This window comes from Peromyscus maniculatus, chromosome X (genome assembly GCF_049852395.1).
Source record: "Peromyscus maniculatus bairdii isolate BWxNUB_F1_BW_parent chromosome X, HU_Pman_BW_mat_3.1, whole genome shotgun sequence".
Classification (NCBI taxonomy): Eukaryota; Metazoa; Chordata; class Mammalia; order Rodentia; family Cricetidae; genus Peromyscus; species Peromyscus maniculatus.
In genome coordinates this window covers 19,123,347-19,143,814 of record NC_134875.1, presented here as the reverse complement: position 1 = coordinate 19,143,814, position 20,468 = coordinate 19,123,347, and the positions used below count along the sequence as shown (strand labels likewise).

Genomic DNA, 20,468 nt, shown 5'->3' with positions numbered 1-20,468 from the left:
TGAAAAGCCCTTCTTGCTTGGATAACTGCATCTATGAAGGTACTGGGTGTGATTGCTGCTGACTGGGTTTCTCTCAGGTTTGCTACCTCCACTGGAGTCCCTAGGGTTAATACCAAATCTCAGAGAATTTTCCCACACAACCAATCTCTCCTAGGAATGTCATGGCTGGTGGTGAGAAACGTTCTTCTACCTAGGGAGCTCTGCTTGGGTACTTTTCCCATCTAGAAATCTGAGTGAAAAGAGACATTCTCTTTCTATTGAGCTCCTCAGGGAACAGAACACTACCTCTTTCTGACAAGCAGAAACAACATGTCCTCCCCTGGCTCCCCCCAAGTCTGTCATTAAAATGGTCCTATAAAGTGACAAGCTCTGTCCTCCACAGCTTCAATGAGTTGATCCCATTCCCAGGAGACCCTTTGCCCCTGGCTCTCTATGCTGCTCACACCTGGATACCTGTCCTGAGATAAGTCTTTTGGCACACTACCACCCTAAACAAGCTCTAGAAGCCAAGATCTACAAGGCTCTAATGGGCTGAAAGGATCTCTAGACCATGATCATGTGACACCATTTCGTTTCTCGGTACAACTGGCTGAGTTGGCTAAGTGGCAGCCTATATTTCAAAGGTCTAGGTCTTTCAGAAACTTCTAGATCTGTCTATTTATTTTATTGGCTACTTACATAACACGTCACTCCAGCATGGTGGCACGAACAGTTGCTCATGATTAGAATCGGCTTTAATCAGCAGAGGTGTGATACAGAAACAGGAGAAGTGAGTGACAATGAAGTTAGACTATTTACAAAGCCCCACCACCACCCTGCACCCATGACACACACGTCAATTTGGCCTATTAAATGTAATTTAATTTTGCTGTTCAGTTGTATCTCTATCTTGCTGTCTTAACAAACAATGCTAATTATAACACACGTTCGGATGGTTCATGTAATGAAAAATTAAACATTTCTGAGAAAAGTGAAATTGCTTTGAAATTCCCTTCTGTCCCCCGCAGATGGGCTAGGTGGATGGAATTCATCAGGCTGTAAAGTAAAGGAAACCAACGTAAATTACACAATCTGTCAGTGTAACCACCTCACCCACTTTGGAGTTTTAATGGTGAGTTGTCTCTTTATCACTCTTCGATGGAATTTTGACAACTTTTAGTAGGTTCAAGCTATTAATGTACATCTAAACTAAATAATGGAAAATGGTATACAAGCAAAAAATGATGCTTCTCCTCCTATTGTGTTTACTAAAATAGAGAAAATTGAAACAGGTGTTCAGTTTTCTATTATAAAACTAAGTCCCACTCCTCACATTCTCAGTGAGAGCTGAGAAGCTCTGTATAACATACAGTGTCAGTGTGTAGCCCAGGTTGGTCTGGAACTTATGATCTTCCTGGCATGAAGTACTGGGTGAAAATAGGGATGCCCATCCACACCTGCCTTAAGTATGTTTTATATTCCCTTTGAAATTTTTATTCAACATATTAAAAGCCAAATTGTGAAAATTTTGTATGGATTACTCCCAACTGGCTAGAGCTTTAGAATGGGCATCAAAAGCCTCACGCTTATGTTCTAGCTCTAGTCAGCAATTACCTTTGCAGTTTGATTTGAGGTGTCTTACTTGCTTGGAACTTAGATCTTTCTTCTGAGGTTTGAATTATAGAAGGGAGAGTTTCTCTTATTTCAACACTATTGATATTGAGAACACACAATTCTATGGTGTGGAAAATAGTTCTGTGCATCATAAGATGGACAGCAGCATCCCAGGCCTCTACCTAGCTGATGGCACCAGCACCTTCCTCAGTTGTGACAACCAAAAAATATCTCTAGGTGCTGTCACATGCCCCCACAGGGGGTATAGATTCCTTCTAATTGAGACTTCCCAGAAGAGATTAGTACTTCCTAGCTTTTCTAAAAACGCCCTAACTTCTTGTGAGGCATAGAACCATAAGCGTCTAATGAAAGCTAAGGACTTTCTTCCTGAACCAGTGCACTTATAATTTCAAATAATTTTGCACGTCATTGCAGATCTTTGGTGGTCTTCAGATTAAGACATGATGGGACTATTACTGTACAGAAAGGACCAGTTTACCTCTTAATTTTATAAAAGTTATTAAAGGTCTAAGGAAAAGGAACATCTTTTTTTTAATGTTCTGTGTAGTATTTTGGGGACACTCAGTTCAGATAATGATTCACTTTCCATCCCAAATTCAAATCCATTAGCTTGGTTATATTTTCAAGTGCTGAACATGTTAATGACAATGAAACCAAGGACTAAATGTTCTTTCAGTGTTGTTGATGGTTTTCCATGCTTTGTACACAGCAAGCTGTACTAGGCCTGGTCAAACTGTATGTGGTCTTATCACGTATCCATTTACATCATCTGACTGTATAAGAGCATAACAGAGTTGCTATATGTCCTGGGAATCACCTGTTTGTGAGCACCAGAAGCATTTTACTCGAAACTTGTTCTGGTAAATGTGTAAAGCACTACAATATTGTAATTCTAGGATTTGTCCAGGTCTACAGTGGATGCAGTGAATGAACGGATATTAGTGATTATAACATATACAGGATGTGGGATCTCCTCCATTTTCCTGGGGATTGCAATGGTGACATACATAGCTTTCCAGTAAGTTTATACAACATAGCTCTGAGTAAGTTTAATTTGATCTGATGGACGTGTTGTCATTGAAATCTTGTTAAATTCATGAATATAATACAACAAACAGAAAGAGGTTACATCATCAGATTATGAAGTGGGGAAAATAAAAGTAAAGCAAAATAACTATTACTGGAGTATTTTAAGAGTGAGAGATTTGTGATTTGGAGTAAAATCTCTCTTCCTTGATACAAGGACAGAGACGATAAAAGGAAAAGTCTAAAGTTTCATTAGAAACAAGAACCTTTTCATCATATGAAAAAATTAAGATGGAGAAGGACAACCAGAAATTGGGAACAAAACAAGACAGAAAATTGAAAAGTGGACAAAAGAACTGAATGAATACTTCACAGAAAAGGTTGTGCATGGGCAGCCCTAATTTGAACCCAAATGATAAGTATATGATCATATGTTAAGTTTCTCAACATCTTTACTCATCACAAACAAAAATGCTAATTAAAGTCATAATTATTTTAAAAACTGACCTTGAGTTGACAGGGAGATGAGTTGGGGTAGTGTGGGAGGAGTGGGATGGGGGAAATGGAGGTAGACATATTTCATTACAGAACCGTATGCAATTCTTAAGAATAAAAAGAATTAAACAAGCAAAAATTTTTATTTTATTATCAATAGAAGCCAGCCAACCAACCAAGCAACTAAACAAAAAGTCTAAACCCCACAGTTACATGCCCGGGCACCTACCAGAATGACACAGTTTTAAAGTATCAACAGTAGAAAGTGTTCACAAGAAGATGAAGCCACTATAACTCCCATGGATTGCAACAACCATTTATTACCCAGAGCTCCTCAGAGAGGGCTGGGATCTTGTGAGGCCCTAATGCACAACTCTTGTTGTTTTATTATTCAGATAAGATGTAGTAGTACTTAATTTGGAAGGGAGACCCTGCCTGGCCTAACATTTTTTTTTTTGTTGTTGTTGTTTTAAAGCAAACTTCGAAAAGATTATCCTTCTAAAATCCTGATCAACCTATGCACAGCATTACTGATGCTCAACCTAGCATTTCTGGTTAACTCCTGGCTGGCATCATTTCAGCAAGCGGGACTATGTATCACAGCTGCAGTGGCACTTCACTACTTTCTGCTGGTGTCTTTGACTTGGATGGGCCTGGAGGCAGTCCACATGTACTTTGCTCTAGTCAAAGTCTTCAATACATACATTCCAAATTATATCCTGAAATTTTGTCTAGCTGGTTGGGGTGAGTATTCTGCCACTGTGCTTGATGTCGCTTTTAAAATACCGTCTTTAAAAAAAAGTTAGCTCCACCTTATTCTATTTTTCTTTTTTCCTTCTTTTTTTCTTCCTTCCCTCCTTCCTTCTTCCCCTCCCTTCTTCCTTCCTTCTTTCCTCTCTTCCTTCTTCTTCTTCTTCTTCTCTCTCTCTCTTTCTTCTCTCTCTCTCTCTCTCTCTCTCTCTCTCTCTCTCTCTCTCTCTCTCTCTCTCTCTCTCTCTTCCTCCTCCTTCTTTTAGACAATATGAGACTGGGTAATTTACAAAGACAGAGATTCTAAGTTCCAGAGGATGGAAAGTAAAAGGTCAAAGGCAGAACTTACCTTTTTATAAGGGACCCACTGCTGAAAAAATGTGAACTGATTTGTTGCAATAAAGCATTAATCTATTCCTGAAGGCAGGCCCTTTATCACTTAACCAACTATTGAAGATTTCATTTCTCAATACTGAGGCAATGAGGATCAAGTTTTCACCATATGAACTTTGGAGGACCTTTTCAAAGTACAGCAGACACCATTTGGCATGCTATTTTGGATCCATCTCTTACTAGTGTAGTTCAGGAATTAAGTATTACATCACTGGAGTTTCGATGTGCATTGCTCTTCCTGCTTATGTGGTTCTATACATTCAACTTTAAAACTTTAAAGAGTTTGTACACAAATGTTCATTGAACACCCACTCGTGTGCTGTACTAAAGACTAGATCCATAATAACAACCTTGTGAGATCTTAGCCTTCCCTTTACAGAAGTATCAACAGTACTTACTGATGTAATAGTGAGTGGTCAGCTCTCCATTATAGGTGCCAGCTGATATTCTAAGTGCTTTTCATGCCCATGTAGTCTTCACTGCCTCTGTATAGAATGGATTCCATTATTATTCTCACTGAAGACACGAGGGGAGAGCGTTGTACTTGCTAAAACACACACCCAAGATATGAACCAGGTAGCCTCTCTCCGAAGTTTGAACTTTTAATACTGATGATCTTGCCATATTGCTTAAGACTTCAAATTGATAACATTGTGTCTAGACAGCCATGATTGGGTCCTTACCACCCCTTGTGACTGTCAAGACCACTGTTGTCCCTGGGAGAAGCCAGGAATGGAACTCAGCACGGATGCATCCTTCTCTCTCTCTTGACCAGTCATTGTCAGATCCACTCACAGATCTTTCCTCCTTCCTTTACTCCATGCCATACACAGTGACAGTTCCTACAGCTTGTTTGTCTCTTGAGGCATCTCATTTTATACTATTCCCTAAGATACAGGGGAAGGCAGGAAAGGCTAAAAATTGTACTCAAAGGCAGGAGAATATTTGTTTTAAATTTTTTTTAATTTTTAATTTTTTTTATTTTTCCTTTTATTTTATTTTACAATACCATTCAGTCCTACATATCAGCCACGGATTCCCTTGTTCTCCCCCCTCCTGCTCTCCTCCTCTTCCCCCCAGCCTACCTCCCTTTCCCACCTCCTCCAGGGCAAAGCCTCCCCCGAGCACTGAGATCAACCTGGTAGACTCAGTCCAGGTAGGTCCAGTCCCCTCCTCCCAGGATGAGCCAAGCGTCCCTGCATAAGCCCCAGGTTTCAAACAGCCAACTCATGCAATGAGCACAGGACCCGGTCCCACTGCCTAGATGCCTCCCAAACAGATCAAGCCAATCAACTGTCTCACCTATTCAGAGGGCCTGATCCAGTTGGGGGCCCCTCAGCCTTTGGTTCATAGTTCATGTGTTTCCATTCGTTTGGCTATTTGTCCCTGTGCTTTATTCAACCTTGGTTTCAACAATTCTCGCTCATATAAAAGTGTCAAGTATAATCACAAGCTCAGGTTGAGCCAAGGCCAAGGTCTGGCTGACTACCTAGTTGAGAAAGATACAATGAGCTACACTTGGATCCATCTGTTATTGACACAGTGAATGGGGAGTAGCTAAAATTGCAGACCTCCACTTCTCACCCCAGGCTCTGAAAAGAATAACACCAAAGAGAAACGGAACAGATGACACTGGACAAGTGGTAGGATTCTCCATGATTGAGGGGTCAGTTCTAAATGGGAGCTATGTGCTTTTCTACTCTACAGCTCCATTTTAGTTGGGGCAGGGTATAAAGCCCCACACCTCTGAAGACCCAGGAGGTGGTAAGAGAGTGTCTGTGACAACTTCCCAGAGGAAAGAGGGAAAGTAGGGGATATCACCCCCAAGGCTCTTGTCTTCTCCCATTGGTGAAGACGCTTAATACATTCTGTCAAAAATGAGATAAGCTGAGATGCAAGCCTTTGCAGGCATGGCTTATGTGGATGCACACAACGTCATAGGGGAGGGGTACTTCTAAGCTGCTGCAGGAAGTTTGGAAGCATTATAAAATCAACTGGAAGACAAATACTAGGATCTCTGTAGATTTAACAGTTGGTTTTCCTAAGCCAAGGCAATCTGTTATAAAGGCGCATGCCTTTAAATTTCTGTTCAAGAAAGTAGATTTACCCACATATTATAAAAACTGACAACTGAGTATGGTGCCTCATACCTGCCATCCCTGATTCAAAGTCATCCTAGGCTACATACTGAATTCTAGTTCAGCTGGGTCTCCAGCATGATATTTTGCCTCAGAAATCGAAACCCCAAACAAACAAAAACCAACAGAACAAGTAATAGGATATTTGAAGGATTTTTTTTATTATATTTATTTATTTTATGTGCGGGTACATGGAGGTCAGGTGACAGTTTGAGGGAATTTATTTTTTCCTTCCACCACGTGGGTCCCCAGGATCAAACTCAGGCTTGGAAGCAAGTGCCTTAACCTGCTGAGCTTTCTTGCCAGTCCAAGTAGGGATAATTTTTTAAAAAAATTTATGTACATGCAAACTTGAGTACTTCCACATAATTTAATCATAAATATGAGGCCTCCTTTCAGACCTGTCTTACAGCTTATGGGGACATTTTTTTTAAGCTAGCAAAGAAAGTAATGGGCCCCATTATGGTATTTTCACACTACATGTATTATACTTTATTATTAGTCACCCTCCTCTCCCTCCAGTAGTCCCCTCCCATCCTCCCTGCTCTCCTCTTGCTGGTCCTCTTCTTCCCACCAATAGACCTCTTTCTTCTTTCACGTCCATGAAGAAATAATATGTGCATGAGGGTAGGCCCTGTGCCAGGTGTGGGCTAGCTGCATTGGAAAGGATTAATCTGTTTATCATAGTTGGGGCAATGGAGGATTTTTCAAGATGCTTGCCACTGTGAGGAATGGAATAGCTTTGCAGAGTATTTTACAACCCCCCTACAGGGTGTGTGGGTGTATGTGCTCCCATTAGGAGAAATGCAAGCTTAGAAATAAAAAAAAAATCAGTTCAGTTTTGCAACTGTACATGAAATTGAATTTGTATAGCCCATGCCCATACTCCCATCACGTTTGACCATTTTAACTGAGCTGATTGCTTTATTATAGTGTGGCTGAATTGAGCGGCTGTTAACTGGTCGATCTAGTCAAAATGTCAAACTAGTAACGAGTGTGGAAACGGCTTGCCTGTCAAAAAAGTAATGAAGGCTGCAGCTGATGTCTGTGCCCTTCCTCCAAGGTGACCTAGACAAAGACACAGTGGGAACAAAGGGGTAGAATTGAAAAGCAGGGAAAAAATGGTGGCCCATCATCTGAGAAGAAATGTGTGGCGTAGGCTTGTATTCTGATGAACTAGATGCTTCTATTGCCAAACTGATTTTTTTGGCACTTGAGCCTTTTTAATAAGTATTAAATGTCACCTTGGAGCCACTGGCACACTGCTTAGTTTAGTAGATTGGAAAACTCCTAGAAAAGTTTTACTTGGAAGAATTCATAAACATTTTGCAAACAATGGAATTTTGATGTCCACACATCTGTGGCTCATTAAGCAGTGTCTTAATGTGTCAGCCCCCACAGCTGTTTGATTAGGATCCTTCCCCTCGGATTGAACAGGTTCTTTTGCCTTGCATGCCCACTCTAGGAATCCCAGCGATCACAGTGGCCATTATACTCAGCATAAGAAAAGACCTGTATGGAACTCTGAACCCAGCAACTCCGTTGTAAGTACCAATATCTCTTGCTCTCAGGCAGTAGGTGTTCTAGGCATGGTGGGATGCTCCAGCTCTGGACTTTGTCTTAGCACTGTCTTCATGGAAAATAAAACGTCAGCCTTTTTGATAGAACACCGCTATGCTCAGTTGTGGAATGGGTAGGTGTTTGGATTCTATATGACCAAGGCCAAATCATCCTGCCTTTTAGATGCATTTCTTCTGGAAAATGGGGCTAATGTCATTTGCTCTCAGTGTCATGTGCAAGTTAAAATGACATTGCTTGTATAAAGTTCTTGACCTGTTGCTTGATCTGTGGCAAATGCTATGGAACTGCCAGTCCTTTTTAGTTGCAAAAACTCATAGACCACACGAAGGATTTAGTGGCTAGTCTAAGGAAATACTGAGATGAGTTAGAAAACCTCTTCTGTCTTTTAGCAACAAAGGTCTTCCCAGAAGGAGACTGAAAATCTTCCCATTGTAAACTGCCAGATTTATTGCTCTCTATTTGTTTATTGTTTTTCTCTCTGTGTTTTAAAAATTTGATGTATAAGCCCATCTCTTTGGCTCTCAACTACAATCACAAGAATAGCCTTTTATTCCACTCCATCTCTTTGGAGCCTTATTTGGACCTACACATCCCTTCAGGCTGCACAATCTTTTATTTAATTTCCCCATATCCATTCCTTTTACCACGGCTTCTCAAAATCACAGCCACTATAGATTTCTTGTCCCGTTGTGCTGAGATCAAGTGTAGGAGGTCCTGTATCTAACATCCTCTGTCTTTCATATTGAGATGGCAGTTGCCGAAGGTCAAAATTACATTGCCCTCTGCAGCAGATGCTTTCTAATTAAAATTCCTAGTTCTCCCTTATTTCCCTCTCTTTTCTCTCTCCTTCTTTGTCTCCATCTCTGTCCTCCCTCTTTGCCTGTTTCGTGACTTAAAAGGTCCCCAGTATCTGTCTTGTAGTGATTCTTCTTCAAAGATCAAAAGCATAAACAAAACCAGAACAAAATCAACTCCGCACTCCCCACCCCCAAAGAGCCTTTTCATATGTGATTTGTTAGTAAGAGGCAGATGGCTCTAAGAGTTTTGTTTTGTAAATAATTATACTTTGAAAGGTAATTCACTACAGGGTACAAAACACAAATTGTACAAAAGGGTAGAGGCTGAAAACTAAGCCTCTTCCCAAGCCCCAGCTCCAGCGTTTTTCTCCTTTCAGGTAACTCCTGTCACCAACAGTCAAACGAGTGGCCATCTCCTTGCACACAATTTTTGGCTTCTGTCTTTTATTTTTTATTTATTTTATTATCACTTTTGATGTTTGGGATTGTGTCTTGCTGCATATCCCAGGATGTCCTAGAACTTGCTGTGTAGCTCAGGCTGACTACAAGCTCAGCGGTGCCCCTGCCTCAGCCTCCCAAACTGCTGATTTTACAAGCTGGAGCCACGACATCCAGACAGTTATTTGGTTTTTGACACATTGTTGCATTTATTTGTGGAGCACGGCAAAAACATTTGAATACAGATGTATATCATATCACGGTCAAATCGAGATAATGAACATATCTATTATCTCAAATATTTCGTATTTGTTTGGGTGTCAACACTCAAATTCCTTTCTTCTCAGTAATCTGAAATATACCACACAGTATTGTTTACTCTAATCTCCACACTCTGCTGGAGCTTTGTGCCTCCTCTCCCTAGGCTCTGATGACTGCTAATCTGCTCTCCCATTCTATGTGACCAACTTTAACAATTCTTTTACATCTATTTATTTTATGTGTGTGAGTGTTCCACCTGCATGCATGTATGTGAACCATGTGCATTTCTGGTGCACAGGGAGTCAGAAAAGACAGCCAGTTTCCTAGAGTTGAGTTTGAGATGGTTGTGAGCCACCATGTGTGTGTGCTAGGAATCAAACCCAGGTCCTCTCCGAGAGCAACAAGTGCTTTTAACTTGAGCCATCTTTCCAGCCCCATGATGCACTTTTTGTGTGAGTGCCCTCTCACACACTTTATGTGTGTGCTGTTTTGTACACTGATTATTTTAACTTGGAGATGATTCTGTATCCTCAACTACAGTGCTGACGCATCTTCAGAGTTTTCTGGAGTTTTGTTTGAGGCTGCAGAGGATAGAATGAGAATCCTAAATACGAGACTGTATTAGGGAGATTAAATGTTTCCCCCCTCACCCTCCTGAATCACACACACACACACACACACACACACACACACACACACACACACACACGCACAATGACATGTGCCAGTATGGACAACATGTCCCAAAGGAATTTTTCTGCATTCAGAAAGAGATTCCAGCTAATTAGACACACAGTTGACTTAGTCAAGCTTGTCTGCCTTCAGAACTCAGAAGCAATGCGTCTCCTAGTTAGAATTGTTGTTCAGTGAAGCATCCGCTCACAGGAAGCACTATACATCTCTTCTTTAATAGAAACCGTAGAACCATTAAGCTATCTAGTAGCCACTGCTGTCTTTTGTGGTCCAAATGCATCATATTTTAAAGCAGTACAACGAGAGCTGTCTTCTTTTTGTTGCATTTTCATTAACTCTGATCATCTCATCATTGTTTGATATCGCATTCAGGAATATTCTTGCTTGCTCATGTCCTTTTATTATGATATTTATCATGCAAAGCAGAATTCATCTCGCAAATAAAAGCTCTGGTTTAAGGTGTGTGCAGGGTGGGGAGGAGAGCTCCATTGGGGAAAAATACATAATTTGTTTTTCTCTTGTTGAAGAAGAAAATAATTTCTCAGAGAAATTTACTGAGGTTTCTGTATATGTGCCCTGTAGGAGTCTAGCCTGCATTGGAAGGTACCCAAAAGTAGGGCTCAGGAGAATAGGGTTTAAGCCCAGCTCTGCCTCCAGGGGGCGTGAGTGAACACCATTGTTTTGCTTCATCTCTCTAGGTCTAGATGTCCTAAGAACCACTGAAACTGACCAGGTGACCTTAGAGTGCTCAGAAAGTAGTAGTATATATTTATGCCTCACAAGAGTCTTCTCTTCCTTGTTCCGTACAGTTGTTGGATTAAAGATGATCGTATCTTTTACATCTCGGTGGTGGCTTATTTTTGCCTCATATTTCTCACGAATCTCTCCATGTTCTGCACTGTTCTTGTTCAATTGACTTCGGTGAAATCCCAAAGCCAGAAGACCCGGAAGAAGATGATCCTCAATGACCTCAAAGGCACAATCAGCCTGACATTCTTACTTGGCCTCACTTGGGGGTTTGCCTTTTTTGCCTGGGGACCTGTGAGGATCTTTTTCATGTATCTTTTTGCCATTTGTAATACTTTACAAGGTAACTGTTGCATGTGGGCCCTATCTGTGGCTAGCTAGAAAGTTTTGTTGTTTTGGAAAATAATCCCACCAATCAGAATTTAAAGGAGGAAAAAAATATATATATATATATATACTTCAGAAGATTCCTGCTCCCAACGGGTCAACAAGTGGTCTTTGGAAATATTACTTAGATGTTAGCCTTCGTTGAGTGAATCTCTCTCTCTTACTAGGGGTGGAGGGAGGATTAAATAAGCTAGCACAATTCTTTCTAGTTGGTAATGTCAGCATCAAACACTGACTGGCAAGGTTTCGTGCAGTACTCATCAAATCAACACACTGTTTGTTGATACACAGATTCATGCTTGTGTTTAAAATTTGAAGTGCATGGTCTAGTCGAATATACCAATTCCTAGATAGCAGAGACATTAAACTTATAATTCTACAGGCTCCAATTGAATCATATATCTTAATAAATCCTCAGGCTAGAAAGTTGCAGAGTCCCACAGAAATGAAGCTGAAATTCAGAGTCTAGGACCAAAGTTCTGAGTAGAATATGTGAAAATATAAACCATGCTTCTGTTCTCTCTCTCTCTCTCTCTCTCTCTCTCTCTCTCTCTCTCTCTCCCCTCTCTCTCTCTCTCTCTCTCTCTCTCTCTCTCTCTCTCTCCTCTCTCTCTCTCTCTCTCTCTCTCTCTCTCTCTCTCTCTCTCTCTCTCTCTCTCTCTCTCCGTACACGATATGTGCATGTGGGCTTCATGGGCACACTGATCTCTTCTAGCACTTATTCCTTATTCCTTTGAAACCTGAAGCTAGGCTGTCAGCCAGAAAACGCCAGCAATTTCCCTACTTCCACCCTGCATAGCACAGAGGTTGCAGGTGTATGTGCCATTCTAGCTTTTAATATGAGTGCTAAGGATTTGAAAACAGACCTTCGTGCTTGTACAGCCAGTACTCTTACCTGCTGAGCCATCTCCCCAGCCCCTTATGTCCCTTCTTATTGCATCTGGCAGGGGAGATGAACTTCTTAGGAACTCTTGATGTATGCTTACTCAGGGCCTTTCGTGGCTGCTGATACTTGACTGTGACTGAGGTAATGGCTCCACACTAGAACAAGTCACCTGGCTCAGACGGAGGTGCTCTGATTTGATACTTTAGCATGTCACAAGAGCTAACTAGCCTTTGTAGGGAGTGCCTGTAGAAGTGGATTAAGATGGTGTGCAGGATCCCTTCTCAGTGCTAACTCCAGGATGCTCTCTGGCTAACTAATCTGAGTAGAAATTTGTCCTGAGTATTAAAAGTGGGGTTGAAGGAAAACTAGAAAGCTGGTTAAAACTTGAAAAGGAAGGAGGTAATTTTGAAACAGCCAGTGTTCCATCCCTTGGCAGAGGGAAAACTGGTATGTAGAATTTATTGAAGTATTCTCTTAAAGATGAAAGTGAGAGTCTTATAGAACCAACCTGAACAAAGGCATGCTGTCTGTCTGTCAGACACATTCTCTGCCAATCAAGTGCTCCTAGTCAATATAGATGGGGCCATTGTCTAGCAAGGGTGTTTTCAGAACCTTGAGTTTCAAAGTCAAGTCACACACACACACACACACACACACACACACACACACACACACACACACACAGAGACACTCTGTAATGAGACATTTGAACAAATTAGCAATTTATATGACAAGTGGTCAGTTTGCAACCATGACTGAAAGGTGGATGCCCTGTGGGTCAGGTGAGAGAAAAATTCAGCCTATGATGAGCCCTTTGTGAAGGAGGGGGTACACATACAGAAATGCTGACGGCAACAAAACAAAACAAAACAAAACAAACCATCAAAGAAACAACCTGGCATCTTCCCTCATGCCCATCTTATAGTGAATAAGCAGATCGATGTGCTGTGGGAAAGAAAGGAAAGCTGCCAGGAGGAGAGAGAGAGAGTTGGCAGGCAGCTCATTGGAATTCACAGAATAACCTTTAAGTATGAGAACTCACAAAACCGCATGCGGGAGATGAGAGCAGCAGTAGGTGCTCAGTGTCACTGTCGTCTCTTGTCCATGCTGCAGCTAGAGGCTCTGAGGCTGAGGCTGAGGCTTGCTCTCCTCAGGTTGCTGCACTGCCTTCCAGGTGACTGTTGCGCAGAAAGAGACAACACGGCTGAATTTCATCACTGCAGTTGTTTGGTTCTACATAGTGCTAAGGCCCTTGGGAGAGTTAGTGAGACAGGCCTCCAGATTGCTGCCTCCCACCTGGAATCAGGGAGTCTCAGGGCTGGGACCAGGGAACCAGGATCTTGCCAATCCAACCCTCCATCAAGTGACAGAAAATCACTTGACTCTTCCTGCAGCTTCCCAGGGACTGAAAGCTCACCATTCCATGAAGCAGAGCGTTTAGCTTCTGATCCTCTCTGACTCTTATCCTAGTCTTCTTCCTTGGATGAGTGCAATGGTTAAGACCTTGGGCTCTATAGTCAGACAGCCCCTGCTCAGTGCTGATGTTGCCAACTCAAGGCAAGCTCAGTGACCTAGGCAAACATTACGGAGTCCAAAGCCTCTCACCTCTGATCATGTGGGTAACAGCACAATGCCGGCCACAGTGTCACTGCTTAGTAAACACTAGCTGTTGACTTGTTAGTACATGATTATTCTGGAGCCTCCTCCCACCACCTCTAGTTCCATCCTGGCAATCATACAGAACAAGCATAATTTGTCTTTATGACAGCCCTATCAGATCTGTGACTAATGCTATCACTTTTCCTCACCCTGTATTACTTACCCCAAGTATTTCCTTATCTAGATACAAAACCACAGCCTTTTCTCATGTCCATCACCATGCTAGTTGGCCCTATTTTTGAATACTTCTGTTTGTCAGCATCCTTTTAAAACAAAGCCCTTCCTCTGAACTTAATTGGTGGGAGGTATCATCAAACTAATATAAATTTCAGCAGATTATCACTTGCCTCAATCCAAGATTCTTGACTTTGTGCTGGACCTCAGGGAACAGACCTGTAATCACAACTACTTTGGAGGATGAAGCAGGAGAATTGCAAGTTCAAGTCCTTTTCTGGGCTACAGAGCAAGGGATTTAAGGCCATCCTTGGGACTTAGTGAGACCTTGCTTCAAAATAAAAGTTTAAAAAAATGAGGGCTGGGGATATAGTCCAGTGGTAGAGCATTTTCCAAGCATGTATAAGGACCTATGTTCAATCCCCAGTACTTAGCAACAGAAAATTTACTTCCACTAAGGTAGTAGTTTATATAAGTTGGAAGTTATTTACCCTTTTGACTTGTGCTCAGTTTGCAATGAGAGACAGGAATAATTTACCTGTAGGACAATTTTCCAGTGTAGAGAAGCAAGTTGAACCCTTTATAGAGAACAAAGATTTCCAACAGCACTTGAGCCAAAAATATATTTTGAGGTCCAAACAAGTATATTGTTATATTGCTGAGGCTATAGATGACAATGGGAATTTATGTGTCAATGCCTAGAAGTTCAAGTCAACAACTGTCTATTGAGCTGCCACACATAGGGCTGGAGGCAAAGGGAAAGGTGATATGAAGATGAAAAGGAGACAGAAGCCAGATCTTCAAAAACTTGACAGCTGAAAGACAAGATGGGCAATATGCAGAGAATTATGTGGCTAAGTAGGGCACATATTATGAGAGGCAAAGTATTATGGCAGTTCAGAAATGGGAAGGGTGCTTTCAGGTTGAGGTATCTGCAAGGGCTTTGTGGATAGTGATTTTAGGCATGGACCATAAATAAAAGTCAGAGTATTGACAAGAATTACTCCTGCCAATTCTACCCCCATCTTGAGGAAATCCAATTAGCCCTCCAGGGAATTTTCAGTTAGGATCATCTTAAGTCCTACTTTCATTTCCCCAGGAGTTATTTTACAAGATGGAGATGAAAAATGTCTCACATTACCAATTGAGATCTCCAGCACTTCTCTCACTTGCTGAACAAAGTCAGAGCTGGACATGCTTTGCACATGCGTCAGTTATGCCAAAGATCATGTGTTTCAGATATTTATGGGTGTGTAACAACCTATCCCCCAAGTTCAGAAGCTTAACACTATGTGCATTTCTAATCTTACACAATGTCTGAGGGTCAGAAATTACAGGCCTTGTCCAGGGCTGGAATGTCTGCTTCTTAGAAGACTCAGTCACAAAGCTGGGACTCACCATGTAGGCATCTGCATAGGAATGCCAAGATGTTGTCAAGGCAAAGATGCTTGATTTCTTGAAGAGGGGGTGGATGCAGGGGGATGTCTTTTGTAGCTTAATGAAGTGACACACCACAACTTCTGCCACATATCATTGGTATGTGAGAGGATGCTGCATGTCAAGGATGTGAATGTTAGTACCTGAAGATGGGGAACATTGAGTGCTCTCTCTAGTCCTGAGTATCCTAGTAGCCCTTATGTTTCATGCTCTAGGTTAGATGGCAGACTAGGGGGAGAACAGTGGTGATTGTGAAGTCTTAATACTGACTTTGTGCTATTGCTGCCTTTGGGGAGGTCTTAAAAATATTAGAAAGACAGTGCTCCTGAGGTTGATTGGAAGCAGCATTGATGGTGACAAGAATAGGCCTGAGTCAGTGGATTGGTGCTAACTTGTGAAAGAAGGTGCAAAGACTGATCTTGTTTTCCTGGCTTAGGGTTCCTCATTTTTGTGTTTTACTGTGTGATGAAGGAGAGTGTGCGGGAGCAATGGCAAAGGCATCTCCATTGCAGATGGTTTCGGCTAGATAACTTTTCAGGTAAGATGTCAACTTGGGTGAGATCTTAAACCGTACATGTTTTATAGAATTGATCATATTAATTTGTCTCCTAACGAATTCATATGACAAGACTACCAAAATAGAGGCTGCTTCCATGGCATGAAAATGAATTTGTGCTTTTATGCTAAGATGAAGGAAGTCAAGGGAAGACTGTGACTTGGGCCATATTTTAACCTGGCAGAGCTCTTGTTTGGGCCCAGATTGCTTGGGTTGCTTGTCATCTGTCCTGTGATTCAGTTAGATGAATGGTGACTGAGTACTTAATGTGTTTCAGGAACTAGGTCAGAGGGCCTCCTGGCCAGTAGCCAACGGTGGGTTGATTGGCTGTGAGCAGCAAGTGGAGTGAACATGTCAGCATCTCTAAGATGCCTCACAAGTGAGCTGCCTGGGTGGCTCTTGTGGTGGGGCTCTCTGCCAAGTGGGAGATACAGTAGCCTCTAATGTTGCCTCTCAACATTGGCACTTCCCCTGAGGACATCTCCAGTGTAGGCTAACTGCTGTTCCTCTATTATCAAATGATCTCTTTAATTTTGGCAGCTTGTCTCAGTCTCCATTCAAAGCCCAGGCTGCTTCCTTTAGGGAGGCAACATTTGTGCTCTAGGAGTCTACAAGTGGCACCCAGGGATCTTTTCCACTGGGTATATTAGTGACCTTCAAGTCCTTATGCTCTAGGGAAAGCAGACATCCTTGGTAAGTGCATCATGGGCTTGTCGTGTATCCACACCACTGTACAAATGTACTTCTCACAATTTCATAGAAAAGCCAACTCCAAGAATGAACAAACATTGAGCATTTGACTTCTTGGACTTCATATTTTAATGGTATTACTGAAGGCAGTATAATTTCTAGACCACAGCCTCACCCATTTTAAGTGTAGAATTTGATGAATTTTACATTTAACTTTTTTTCTGGTGTCATTTCAGATGGGAACAACAGGTTTGGGATACATGTTAGGTATAAACAGAAGAAACTGAAGAAAACCCATGAGTCCAAATTATTGACACCATCGCTCAAGTCAACAATAACCAATTCCACTTTCAAATCTATAAGATCCGTGCCCAGCACTCCTTCAGAAATAAACTTTCCAAATGGTAAAGCACAAGGCACTTTGTATTTGTGTCCAGAGATACTCAATAACATGAGACTATATGTTAAGTCTTAGATAATACCTTTTCCTCAAAGCAAGTACATAATTAATATATAATGTGACAGATTACTATATTGTATAATATTACATGTGGTATGATATAATTAATATATTATGATACATATTCAGGGGAACACTAAATCTAATCTCTATATATATGTATGTGCTTTTCTATAGATATATGGAGCTCATTCTGTATATATCTATATTCTATATTCTATGTCTATATTCTATACCTATATTCTATGGTTATATTTGGACTCATTCTTAGCTGAGAAAATATGTATAGACTGATGGGCTGTTAGACTAACGAGAAGAGAGGAGACAAAAAGTTTAAAAACTTCAAGGGCTCTTTTTTAATGATTTATTTATTTTTATTTTATGTGCATTGGTGTGTTGCCTACATGTAGGTCTGTGTAACGGTGTCAGATCTCCTGGAACTGGAGTTATAGATAGTTGTGAGCTGCTATGTGAGTGCTGGGAATTGAACCCAGGTTGTCTCAAAGAAGCCATCAGTGCTTTTAACCGCTGAGCCATCTCTCCAGCATGTCAAAGGGTCTTAAAAATAATTGTCACAGACTATTGAAATCAGAAAGAACCCTAGACATAGTCTAGATCAAATTTCTCGTTTTACACAAAGGGAGTCTTAATCATGGTAAAGAAAAATGCCTATGGACAATCACTAAGATCATAGCTCCAGCCTCATAGTATTACCATTAATATTCCTTGAGTTACTACCACAGGAATCTCTGCTTCTGGGTGGAGACAAATATTGACCTGAGGATGGGATATTCAGAGAGAAATTACAGAAAAGGGATGAGTTAAGAATGGAAAGCCTTCTAGCCGGGCGGTGGTGGCACACGCCTTTAATCCCAGCACTCGGGAGGCAGAGGCAGGCGGATCTCTGTGAATTCGAGGCCAGCCTGGTCTCCAAAGCGAGTTCCAGGAAAGGCGCAAAGCTACACAGAGAAACCCTGTCTCGAAAAACCAAAAAAAAAAAAAAAAAAAAAAGGAAAGCCTTCTTGAAATAAAGAAAAATAATAAAAGGAAAGTAAAAAGGATCAAGAACTTTTGAAAACTGTAAGTTAAAATCTGAATGCAGTAGCACATGCCTATAATTTCAGCCCTCAGGAGGCTTCCAAGAAAGGTTTCCCGGATTTGAGACCAGCCTGGGCTGCATAATGGGACCTTATCTCAAAAACCTAAGAAAGAAAGAAAGAAAGAGAGAGAGAGAGAGAGAGAGAGAGAGAGAGAGAGAGAGAGAGAGAGAGAGAGAGAGAGAGAGAGAGAGAGAGAAAAGAAGGAAAGATCCTTAAGTTGATGCTGGGCTGACTGCATTCTGTTTTACTTGGATCATGATGCAATAACCTGTGTTTGCTTTTCTTAAAGTCACACGAAGCTTCCGCTTCACACATACACAGATTAGCTTGAGAGCCTGACTGTGGTCACCTGTCACTTTTGCAGTGCTAATGGCAGGATTGCCTCTTTCACTTCTAGATTTTCTTACATTGACTTCAAGAACTCATTCTATTTTCCAGGCTTATAACTGATTTGGGAACTGCATGGTGTGTTAAAAAAGCTTTGGCTCAAGATCAGGTTGTGCCCTGAACTTTGTGACCTGCTTAGAGATGTATTCTTTCTATCCTTAATATGCATAACTCTACAAGCTAGCTGCAAGTGTGGGTGAGCAGATAAGGCTGGTTGAATCACACTACATAGTCTTAGTCTCCATTGTTATTATGGGAAAGTTAGTGGTACCCATGGAAACAATCTTTCACTAGCCACTGGTACCCATCACAGTCTGACCATCTAAATACTATTTATTGCTCTTCTTGGAAGCCCTGGATTGTCATAGTATAAAGAATGCCTGACTTGTGGAACCTCCTTAGTAACTAATAGTTGGGGATGATTGGGAAATGTCAGTTTTGCAAAAGGGTATTCCTACTGTCCCAAGGATATTTTAATTCATTAGCAATAACGTTTCCCAAATGTACATTTATTTTTCTTCAGAGGAAACAGTAGCAAATACATGTTGGAAAATCTTAACACTCCCTTATACCAAGCAATAGTCCTGGAGAATCAAGAGGCCTAAGGCCTGTTTCAAAGTGCTCATAGATTGTGGCTATAACTCTGCCAGCAGAGCAGGAAAACAGCCACAGGTTCTAAAACTCAAATCTAGATACTGCCATCAAACTGTGGCAAGCACAATTTCATCTACTAATCACAGTCCTACCAGGGGCTTTCAAACTTTCAGAACAATTCTATCAAATCTATAGGGGATATAGCTGTGTTCTTCAGAACTTCTCCAAGCTTTGGTGAAGAATGGTCTCCTCTAGGTTTAAGATGAAAGTCAGTAATACTAACTTTAATTGGCATAGGTACCTGTTGCCTAGTCGGCGCTGTCAGAATGAATTCATCTCCTCCACAATCATGCTAGCAGTATATTTTTTCACAACCTTCACTTTTCTACTTATTCACGGCATCATTCTATGATATTTTCATATGTGTCTTCCTTGTGCAAAATCCTTCATGAGCCTGCCTTAACTGTTCTTTGTTTTCACGCAGGTGAATTTGATGATTGTTCCCATACTTTCTCTTCCTCGGGTTGTAAAGCTGCACCGACTTTTATAAGAAGAGCATTGCCTGCAGAAATCAAAACAAATTCCATTCAGAAACAGAGATCATTTTCAATAAATGTCAGCAGAGATGCTCACCTGATTCCAAGTCCTGGACTGGGGGAAATGTTCAATTTGTGAAGCAAATCTGCCCCTACCTTGTATTCTATAATTGTTTTGGGAGAGACAGAATGAAATTTTACTTAGTAAATAGTAAGCTTGGAATAATTCTCTTCTTCAGTGTTATTTTTTATTTTTTGAAAACCTTCTTATTAAAGGCTTTGTGCTAGGTAGAAAGAAGACAATGAAGAAAATACAATCCTTTTATTTATTTGTTTTTATGAGTATGAGTCTGTGCCTATGTGAATGGATCTGTGTCACAGGCATACAGGAGCCCTTAGAGACCAGAAAATGGATTCCAATCCATTGACATCAGAGTTACAGGTGGTTGTGAGCTACCTTGTGGATGGCTGGTATCGAACCTGGGTCCTTTGCAGGAGCAGTAAATGCTGCTCTTGACTGCTGAGCCACCTCTCCAGCACCAGTGGGTCTTTTTTTTCATTTTTAAAGAGGAGCTTGAAGCCCATGTATGACACATTAAGGGAGAAATATCCATAACATTGGGGATTTTGTTTCAAAAGTGGTGTGTGTATGTCCTAAAACAAACAAAC

The 20,468-nt window shown here is 41.2% G+C and overlaps 1 protein-coding gene and 1 long non-coding RNA gene across 2 annotated transcripts in view; one reads left to right on the top strand and one right to left on the bottom strand.

The window, feature by feature from the left end:
- The window catches only part of Adgrg4 (adhesion G protein-coupled receptor G4), an 87,341-nt gene extending 67,367 nt beyond the window's left edge, over window positions 1-19,974 (top strand). The window contains exons 15-22 of the mRNA XM_042269267.2: window positions 1,008-1,111; window positions 2,511-2,632; window positions 3,611-3,879; window positions 7,882-7,960; window positions 10,996-11,276; window positions 15,913-16,021; window positions 16,972-17,126; window positions 19,748-19,974. Of these exons, the coding sequence (XP_042125201.1) occupies window positions 1,008-1,111; window positions 2,511-2,632; window positions 3,611-3,879; window positions 7,882-7,960; window positions 10,996-11,276; window positions 15,913-16,021; window positions 16,972-17,126; window positions 19,748-19,938 (1,310 nt within the window). The 3' untranslated portion in view covers window positions 19,939-19,974. The remainder of the gene's footprint in view (window positions 1-1,007; window positions 1,112-2,510; window positions 2,633-3,610; window positions 3,880-7,881; window positions 7,961-10,995; window positions 11,277-15,912; window positions 16,022-16,971; window positions 17,127-19,747) is intronic.
- LOC121825729 (uncharacterized) lies at window positions 728-13,758 on the bottom strand. Its single transcript, XR_006068100.2, has 4 exons — window positions 13,624-13,758; window positions 13,249-13,384; window positions 4,677-4,763; window positions 728-1,035 (listed from the first exon to the last, which is right to left on the bottom strand). It is a non-coding gene; the product is annotated as an uncharacterized LOC121825729 (long non-coding RNA).
- Window positions 19,975-20,468: the final 494 nt, after the last annotated feature.